Source organism: Chlorella variabilis (genome assembly GCF_000147415.1).
Source record: "Chlorella variabilis unplaced genomic scaffold CHLNCscaffold_5, whole genome shotgun sequence".
Lineage (NCBI taxonomy): Eukaryota > Viridiplantae > Chlorophyta > Trebouxiophyceae > Chlorellales > Chlorellaceae > Chlorella > Chlorella variabilis.
Genome location: NW_005435083.1, coordinates 1,063,710 through 1,072,594, shown reverse-complemented (window position 1 = coordinate 1,072,594; position 8,885 = coordinate 1,063,710). Strand labels below are relative to the sequence as shown.

General features: G+C 69.2%; 5 protein-coding genes across 5 annotated transcripts in view; 2 read left to right on the top strand and 3 right to left on the bottom strand.

Moving 5' to 3' along the window:
* The window catches only part of CHLNCDRAFT_143004 (hypothetical protein), a gene marked incomplete at both ends in the record, with an annotated part of 4,193 nt that extends 2,595 nt beyond the window's left edge, over positions 1–1,598 (bottom strand). Inside the window, 5 exons of the mRNA XM_005849521.1 lie at positions 45–190; positions 380–541; positions 782–883; positions 1,147–1,365; positions 1,533–1,598. Of these exons, the coding sequence (XP_005849583.1) occupies positions 45–190; positions 380–541; positions 782–883; positions 1,147–1,365; positions 1,533–1,598 (695 nt within the window). The remainder of the gene's footprint in view (positions 1–44; positions 191–379; positions 542–781; positions 884–1,146; positions 1,366–1,532) is intronic.
* A 1,790-nt stretch (positions 1,599–3,388) lies between these two features.
* On the top strand, positions 3,389–4,058 carry CHLNCDRAFT_143002 (hypothetical protein; the record flags this gene model as incomplete). The annotated part of the gene is made up of 3 exons (XM_005849780.1): positions 3,389–3,460; positions 3,554–3,737; positions 4,036–4,058. The coding sequence occupies 3 exons, from the start codon at positions 3,389–3,391 to the stop codon at positions 4,056–4,058; spliced, it is 279 nt and encodes a 92-aa protein (XP_005849842.1).
* Positions 4,059–4,583: 525 nt separating this feature from the next.
* On the bottom strand, positions 4,584–5,203 carry CHLNCDRAFT_20868 (hypothetical protein; the record flags this gene model as incomplete). The annotated part of the gene is made up of 3 exons (XM_005849520.1): positions 4,584–4,675; positions 4,804–4,834; positions 4,997–5,203. Coding segments are annotated over 3 exons (330 nt in total), but the record flags the coding sequence as incomplete, so codon positions are not given.
* A 503-nt stretch (positions 5,204–5,706) lies between these two features.
* Positions 5,707–6,955, top strand: CHLNCDRAFT_17292 (hypothetical protein; the record flags this gene model as incomplete). Its single annotated transcript, XM_005849779.1, has 3 exons — positions 5,707–5,906; positions 6,211–6,379; positions 6,521–6,955. Coding segments are annotated over 3 exons (804 nt in total), but the record flags the coding sequence as incomplete, so codon positions are not given.
* A 217-nt stretch (positions 6,956–7,172) lies between these two features.
* The window catches only part of CHLNCDRAFT_142999 (hypothetical protein), a gene marked incomplete at both ends in the record, with an annotated part of 2,555 nt that continues 842 nt past the window's right edge, over positions 7,173–8,885 (bottom strand). The window contains 6 exons of the mRNA XM_005849519.1: positions 7,173–7,261; positions 7,367–7,437; positions 7,562–7,674; positions 7,811–8,035; positions 8,219–8,377; positions 8,539–8,689. Of these exons, the coding sequence (XP_005849581.1) occupies positions 7,173–7,261; positions 7,367–7,437; positions 7,562–7,674; positions 7,811–8,035; positions 8,219–8,377; positions 8,539–8,689 (808 nt within the window). The remainder of the gene's footprint in view (positions 7,262–7,366; positions 7,438–7,561; positions 7,675–7,810; positions 8,036–8,218; positions 8,378–8,538; positions 8,690–8,885) is intronic.

The following is an 8,885-nucleotide window of genomic DNA, read 5'->3' as shown; positions in this document are numbered from 1 at the left end:
CAGCACGCACACACACACACACACACACACACACATGCACACACCTGAAGGGACCCTCCGCCAGGCACTTTGGGAACATGGGCACCGCGCCGGTGGGCAGGTACAGGCTCTTGCCGCGCCCGCGCGCCTCGCCCGCCAGCGCCGAGCCGGGGGCCACCCAGCGCGAGGGGTCGGCGATGTGCACCCACACCTGGCGTCACGGCAGCCGGCCACCATCATCGGATCAGCAGCGGCAGCAGCATGCCATGCGTGGCAGCAAGCGACACCGGACGAGCAAGCAAACCCCGTCGAGCAGCAGCAGCGGTGCCCCCGATCGATTACAAACCACCACCACCACCCTCCCCACCACCACCACCACCTCCACCCCCTAGCTCCCCACCTTGAGCCCGCCGCCGGGCAGGCGCTCCAGCGACAACCCATCATCGATCTCGGTGGTGGAGGCGTCGTCGATGGTGATGACGGAGTGGGTGGAGGTGAGGTCGACGCGCCGCGCCGCGTCGGGGTCGGGCGGCGGGCACGCCACCAGGCCGGCCGCGGCGGCCTGCGCGGGCGCAGCGCCGGGGCCGGGCGCGCGGCAGGGGTGGGTGTCAGCCCGGCGCAGGCGGGCTCGCCCCCGGCGCATGCGCAGCACCCCACGCTGCGCTGGCACCGTGGCACCGCACCACACGCGTTCCGCGCCCCCACGCACACCCACCACAAACACACGCGCGGCACATCACCAGCTAGGCCAGCCACGCTGCCTGTGCAGCCAGCCAGCCACGCTGCCTCTCTGCCAGCCCACCTCCAGCGCCGCCCCAAACTCCTCGCTGATGCCCGAGGTCACCAGGGTGAGGTGCAGGTGGGGCGGCCACCACCCCACCGACTGCAGCAGCTCCGCCGCATCCTGCGCACCAGGCGGCGGCAGGGGGGCACGCGCGGGCAGGCGGCCAGCTCAGCAGGAGGCGCGCCGCAAGGTGGGGGCAGCCGGCAGGCAGCGTGGCAGCGGCACACCCACCCACACACGCGGGTTGCCTCGCCCACCCTGCCGAAGCTGCCGAGTGTCCTCGCTGCCCCTCTCCCTCCTGCACCGACACACTCCCTCCCTTCCCCTCTCCTTCCTGCACCCCCCCACACACTCCCTCCCTCCCCCTCCCCGAGCACACCCACCTGCCCCGAGGGCGTCTTGCCCAGGTCAATCAGCGTCTGGATGGCGAGGTTGCGCTGCGGCCCCGACAGCGGCAGCGTGCCCAGCGCCAGACCCTCCACCGCCGCCAGCCGCGCGCCGTGCGGCCCCGCCCGCCATGCCGCCTCCCCAGGCTTGCTGCTGCGCGGCTGCGCCTGCGCCTGCTGCATGTCTGACGCAAACCCAGCCCACTCCGCCTCCGCCTGCAGCAGCGGGAGGGGAGCAGGCACGGCAGGGCCGTGGGCGTGAGCCGGGCTGACCAAGGGGCAGGCAAGCGCTGGCCAGGCCGGCACCGGGCAGCTGGCGGGTGCAGCGGTGGCAGGAGGCAGGCAAGCAGGTGGGGGCCCAGCCCGGCAGGCAGGCAGCGCACCTCTTGCTGCAGGCGCAGGCTGTGCGCCAGGCTGTCCACCTGGGCGGGTGTGCGGGGGCTGAACATGGGCGGGCTGCGCCCCACCTGCGCAACCACCCACGCCCAGCACCATCAGCACCAGCAAGTGTGCACTACCTGGAAGGTAGGGAGGCCCGGCCCGCTCCGCCCCACCCCACCCACTCTCCTGCCCCGCCCATGCCAGCCGGCGTGGTCAGCGCGCCAGGGCAGGGCCCGTCGGCGCCAGCCGGGCACTCGCCTGCTTGAAGTAGAGGCGGTCGTCTCGCAGCAGGCGCAGCGCGGCGGCGCAGCTGGCGGGGTCGCCGCCATTGAACAGCAGGTCCGCCATCTGGGGAACAGTGAAGATGGGGGGAGTGCCTGCAGCGTGGCGCAGCGCAGCACAGCGCAGGCAGGCACGCGCTGTGGAGCCGGCCAGGGCTGCCCGCCCCTGCTGGGCTGCAGGCACCACCACCCACCCCGCCCTGGCAGCGCCACCCCGCCCCGCTGCCGCCGGCTGGATGGCCGGCCGGGCTCCGCTGGCGCCCTCCACCTGCTCACCCTCCCCCGAGGCCAGCTCCCAGGCCAGCAGCAGGAGGCCGTCATCCTTGGCCACCTCGGCCGCCGCCGCCGCCTCCACGGCCGCCAGGTCAGCGGCGGTACGGGCGGCGCCGCCGGGCAGTACATACTTGATGTCGGGCGCCTTCACAGAGTACAGCGTGCCGCTGCAGGGAGCGGCAGGCGCGGGGCGGGGACGGCACGGCGTGGGCAGCAGCACGGATGGCGCCACGGGGCGCGCATGGTGCATGCCAGGGCGCGGGCCGTCGCCGGCATCCCCACACCTGCCCGTGCCCTCGCCGCTGCCCCGGGGCCCTCACCTGGCCGCCTCCACCTGCCACCCCTGCGCCGTCTGCTTCACAGCCCGCCCCAGAAGGTACTCCTTGCCCCGCTCAAACTCCAGCAGCGACCCCGCCGCCACCACGCCCTCCTCGCCCTCATCCTGCGCCACCAGCTGCGCCGCAGCCCCCGTGGCATACTGCCGCTGCTGCAGCAGGCGCGGCGGCGGCGGCGGCCTGCAGGAGGGATCACACGGGCGCAGCGCAGGTCAGGGAGCAGGCAACGCGTGCTGTCGACATCGACCGAGCAGCACGTCTGCAGGAGGCTGGCATGGTGACCACCCCCTGTTGGCCCACCTGCGCTGCATGCCGCAAGCCAGCTGCTGAGAGGCTGCTGCTGCTGCTGTCGCCGCTGCTGCTCCGCCCGCCGCAGCCGCTGCTGCCGGCAGGTGAGGCCGCCCGGCGGGGTGCCGCTGCGGGTACGGCGCCGCCATGGAGTGCATGGCGAGCCGCTGGTGCTGCTGCTGCTGGTGATGGTGGTGGTGCTGCTGCTGGCTGGCCATCACGGTGGACATGTTGCTGCTTCCAGCTGTGGAGGCGGCGGCGGCGGCAGTGCGCAGGCCACGCTGCACGCTGGCGGCGCCCGGCGTCACCGCCGGCGTGCCGCCAGCGCCTGCTGCCACTCGGGACAGCCCCGCTGCGGCAGCAGACATTGCGGTGAGCTGCTGCAATTGTTTGAGTTTGCTGAGGAGTGTTTGGAGCAGCAGGCTCTCCATATGGCCCTCACGAGCCCTTCAGGAGGCTTCCTGCACCCGAGCGCAGGTGCCTCGGCGCGGCTCCGCCTCTTCAGAGCATGCCCGGGAAGCAGAGCCTGTGATTCCCAACCCAGATCGAGCCCAGGGTTCGCCGAGGGTGTCTGTGGTTACCCCGGTTGGCACACGTGGCGAGGTTTGCCCAAAAGGGGCGCGAAACGCCCGCCCCTCCCTCTCCCTGTGACTGGACGGGTGGGCATTGAAGCAGGACACAATGGTGCGCCCGCAGGCGACCTTCACTTGCATGGGCATCATGCGGCGGCAGCTGTGGGGGGCGGCAGCATCTGTGGGCGGGATGCAGTGCAGTGGGTGCCACAGGGGCAAGTGCAGGTGCAGCGGGCCCGAGCCCACGGCCCCGGTGACCACCCATGCCTTGCAGCCCAAGAAGATTGAGGAGATCAAGAAGTTCCTCCTCACCGCTCGGCGGAAGGATGCCAAGTCCGTGAAGATCAAGAAGAGCGGCGAGGTGACCAAGTTCAAGGTCCGCTGCTCGCGGTACCTCTACACGCTGTGCGTCGCCGACGCCGACAAGGCCGACAAGCTCAAGCAGTCGCTGCCCCCTGGTGAGCAAGGCGTGCACACCAGCGCACCGCCAGACAGCAGGCAGCAAGTGGCAGTGGGAGTGGCGAGGGCAAGCAGCCAGCCGCAGCGGGTGTGGTTGTTCTGGACAGTTGTGCCGCATGTACGGATGCAAGCGGGAAGGCAACAAAGAACAGCAGGCAGAACACACATTGCGGGCAGGCAGGCAGGCGAGGCGCAGGGCGGCAGGCAGGCACGGAGCAATCATGCAGCCTTTGTTGCGCAGCAGGCAGGGAGCGCATCTCCCGTGGGCACCCACTCGCTGCCACCGCTGCGCTGCAGGCCTGCACGTCCAGGAGATCTGAGCTGGAGCTGGCGGCGGCGGCGGCTGGGACACAGCATCAGAGTGATATGTGGCAGCCGCCCCTCCGCCGTGTAACTTGAGGTCGTAGCATGTCTTCAACCCAACACTACGCAGCCCGCTGACATTCCTTTGGGAGCTTGGGTGTGAGCATTACTGCCAGCTCCTCCGAGCAACATAGTAATGGTGCATTGGAAAATTTGGCGGTGGAGAGGGACTCTCATCTACTATACACATCGGGGCAGTTTGGCAGCGGGGGGCGCGGTGGTGGTGTCGTGGCATGCGACTCGCAGGCGGCTTGGAGCCGCCTTGACTGCTGTGGCAAGTTGGGTTGTTGTTGCTGCTGCTGTTGCAGCTGCTGCGTCTCGGGGTCACTGCTGCGGCGCCTTGATGTGCCCCCCTGACAACTCCAAGGCCATCCGCCGCAGCATCGCCTTGTCTGCAGCGGGAGGGAGGCACCAGGGTGGTTGGGGGGAGGGGGCCAGCTCGCTGCGCACGCTGCGTGCAGGACAAGGGCGCTGCTCCTCATCTACATGCTGCACAGGCGGTACTCGCCTGCGCCGCTGAAAGCCGTCACACGATCCGCCCCCTGATACCCAACAAAGGTTGGCACCGCCGCAACTGCACCGAACAAGCGGGTTTGCAGACAAGCGGGCGGACGTAAGATGCCGGCCATCTGCTGGCTTTGGCTGCTGCACAAGGGGTGACTGGCATGCAAAGCAACGCTGGGCCACCTGGCTGGTGCTCACCCGAGTTCTCCGTCACCGCTTGGGTCACGTTCTGCACGCACAGTGCGCAAGCGCAGCTGTAGATTGAGAATCGCTTCGACAGGCGCAGGACGTGCATGGCGGCACTCCATTGCCATCAACACCCATCTCTCCCCAACCCCTGTGGCCCTGCTGATACCCCAGCAACCTCCGCATGAAGCCCCTCCCTTCCTACCTCGTTGTCTATGTCCACCTTGTAGAAGCTGAGGGTGTTGAACTCCTCGGCAAGCGACTCAAACACCGGCGCAACCATCTTGCACGGCCCGCACCATTTTGCTGTGAAGTCAAACATGGCTGCGGACTTGGTGGTTGCAAGATTCTTTAGCGCTGCCTGGTACTCTGCATCGGTCTGCAGCTCCACCACCTTGCCAGCAGTGCCTGCACAGCAGTGGTCGTGGCGGTGCGGAGTTGAGAGGCGGGGCGGGTGCGGGGCGGCATTGGTCTGGGACCCATTTCTGTGCCAGGTCCTGTAGCAGCAGCTTCCATGGCCTATTTGACGCCCTCTGGTATCGATGGGAGGCCGCAGGGGCGGCAAGTGCAGCTTGCGAGGGGTCTCTTGCCCACCCCCTTACCCGTCGCGTATCCGCTGACCGTCTGCCACAGGGAGGGAGCCAGCTGCCTCCTGGCTAGGCCCCTGCAGGCCGCATTGCTGAGCGCCAGCATCTCGTTGCGGGCGCGCGCTGGTTACGGCCCACTGGCAAACCCCAAAGCAGAGACGATGGCAGGACAGGGCAGGGCTGGCGTGATCCAACTCAGGAGCTTCGAGGTGGAATGGCGGCTGCCTATGAGGCCCTCAATCGTGCCCAGACCTGCCTTGTTTAATCACCGCCTCTCTGCCATCTCCCACCGATACCCAGCCGCACGATGGATGCAGACTTGCTGGGCATAGGGCGGCACTGCGCCCACGCCGACTGCCATCAGCTGGATTTCCTGCCCTTCCGCTGCGACCGCTGCTCCAAAGTCTACTGCCTGGAGCACAGGGTGTGCCCGTGCAGCAAGGACGGAGACACGGTGCTCGTGTGCCCCCTGTGCGCTAAAGCCGTGGTCTGCCCTCCCGGGGGAGATGTGGAGCTTGTCTACGACAGGTGCGCGCCCAGGGAGAGGCAGCTGGGGCCGGCTGGCAAGCGGCGCTGCAACCGCCACTGCCGCCGCCGCCGGTGGAAGGTCCCAGACTTGGGCCGCGCTTGGTGGCCTGTGTGGCTTTGCTGCATTGGCTTGCTCTTGCTGTGGCAATGCTGTGTGGGGCGCACCTGCAGAAGGCATGAGCTGCGGGTCGGCTCCTGCCCTGACGCTACCCACCATCCTCTTCCGTGTTGTTTCCATCCGCCTCTCAAACGGAGCTCCACCAGCATCTCCTCCAACCTGCCTTCCTCCCGTTTCTGGCTCCAGGCACACGCGCACCGAGTGCGACCCTTCCAACTACGACAAGGTGCACCGCAAGCCGCGGTGCCCCGTGGGCGGCTGCAAGGAGAAGCTCACCACCATCAACTCGTATACCTGCCGAGAGTGCGGCGTCACCGTGTGCCTCAAGCACAGGCTGGCGGCAGACCACAAGTGCGTGGGGCGCGCCGCCGCCGCCGCCAGCTCAGCGCACGGCCGCCTCAACCTTTCGCAGAGCTGGCGCCGCATGTTCAGCGTCGGCGGCACCAGCGGCGCGGCGGCCGCCAGCATTGCAGCGCCACGGCAGCAGCAGCAGCAGCAGGTGCCAAGGCAGCAGCCGGCACCGGTGGCAGCCGGTGGCGGCAGCAGCAGCCGGAGGCCCACGGTGGCGCAGAAGGCGGCGGCGGTGGCGGCCAAGACCAAGGACAGCATCCAGTCGCAGCTGCAGCAGTACCGGCAGCAGCGGAAGGGTGGGCCGCCCGGGGCAGCTGGGGTGGTGGACTTGACAGGCAGCAGCCCGACAGCCACCCCCAATGGCGCCGAGCAGTGCCCGCAGTGTGGCGTGCGGTTTGCCACCGTCCAGCAGCTGATTGAGCACGCGGAGGCGGCGCATTCGGGCGGCTGGAGCAGCGGCGCCGTCAACATGCAGCAGCAGCAGCACGTGCCGCCGGCAGGTGGACTCGAGCGCTGCCCCCACTGCGGCCGGGAGTTTGCAGATGCTGTGCAGCTGGTGGCGCACGTAGAACAGCAGCATGCGGCAGAGGCAGCCACCACGTGTGTGTGCAGCTGAGCCAGAGGCATGCAGCTGGCTGGGGCGCCCATGCGCGCATTGTAACTCTCAGTGTAGGACATGAGGCGCCACACAGATCAAGTGAAAAGTCACAGAAACGTCGCCAGAAACAGTGTCATGGCCTTGGGGACTCGCAGTGCGGAATGGCAGGGTGTGCATGGGTGACCAAAGCGTGCACAACTCACAGGGGCCGGGCAGGCAGCACCGTGCCGCGGCACTCGCCAAAGCCCACCCTGTACCCGTCTCCCTGGCAGCAGCCGCGCATCACCACTGCAGGAGGCAGGGAGCAACACCAGTGGTGGGCTCCAGGGTATTCCAGGGCAGCAGCACCTCCTGCCCCGGGCACCCGCCACCAGGCACCACCCGCCCACCCACCCGTGTCCCCATCCTCCAAGTAGGTGCGCTTGCTGCCGTCGCTCAGCTCCACTGGCCGGCTGCCGTTCCAGCTGCAGGCGGCGGCGAAGCAAACCACACAGCCATGCTCAAGGCCGGCAGCCGTCTCGACTGCCGCCACCCGCAACTGGCACCGGCACAGCAGTTCACACCCCTGCCGCTGAGCTGCCTGCTCACGTCGCCTCCAGGAGGCACCCCGCGCCCAGCGGGCCCTCGCAGCTCAGCGTGCCGGTGGCCAGCATGTCGCCCGGCCGCAGGTTGCAGCCGCCTGCCGTGTGGTGGGCGATCATCTGCGGGGGGCACGACCAGCTGGCCTGTGGGCTGGCGTTGGCAAGCATGGCCCGCGGCATGCCAAGCCGCCTGCCTGGATGCGCAAGAGAGGAGCAGGTGGCGGCGGCACAGCGCTGCGTTCATCGCCTGCCACACCTGCGGCATCGTCCAGTACAGCGTGCGCAGGTTGCTGCGCGCCACCACCGTCTCCCCCGCGCAGCCGCCTGCAGGCTGGACGGCCACCTCCAGCGCCACATCATAGTTGCTGCGCTGCGGCTGCTGCAGGTATGGCAGCGGCGCCGGGTCGTGCTGCGGCGGCGCCGGGCGGGCAAATGGCTCCAGCGCCTGGGGGGTGACCACCCAGGGGGAGATGCTGGTGCCCTGCGGGCGGGCAGGTGGTGGTGGGTGGGGGCGCACAGGGGAGCGGGGCGAGCATGGGGCGCCTTCCCGTGTGGCGGGATGGCACGGGCAGCGCTCTGCCTCAGCGAGCAGCGCAGAGCAGGGAAGCGCCTCCCAGGCCGGGCCAGCGCGGCGCAGGCCAGCCAGCCAGCGGGCCTCACTCACAAAGTTCTTGCTGTTGAAGGGGCCCAGCGGCACATACTCCCACCGCTGTATGTCGCGCGCGCTCCAGTCGTTGGCCAGCACCCAGCCAAAGATGTGGTGCGCCGCCTGCGCCGCCGGGATGGCGCTGCCCAGCTCGTTGCCTGTGCCGATGAAGCAGCCCTGCAGGGCGGGTGGGGTTGGGGTGTGGGGCAACCAGCGGGCCCAAATAATCGATGGTTGGGGCGCAACGGAGGACTCCAGCTAGTCACACGAGGCTGCAAGCCACTACCAGCACCCACCCCACCCAACCCCACCCAACCCTCCCCCAGAGGATGCCTCACCATCTCCAGCTCAAAGTCCAGCTGGCTGCTGGGCAGGAAGGCGGGCGCCTGCCCCGCCGCCTGCTGCACCTGGCCCCACGGCCGCCGCACATCGGTGCCGGACACCACCACCGACGACGCCCTGCCGTGGTAGCCCACGGGGAGGTGCAGCCTGCGGCGCCAGGCGGCAGGGCAGAGGGCGCATGGGCGGCGCGGCCCATGGTTGGAGGTGGGCAGCCTCCCCTGCTGCTGTAGAACCCACCAAACCAGCAGCCCCTGCTTGACAGCCCACCCCGAAACAACAACACCTTGCTCACACCCCACCCACACACATGCCCCCCCCCCCACCCACCCACCAATTGGGGTGC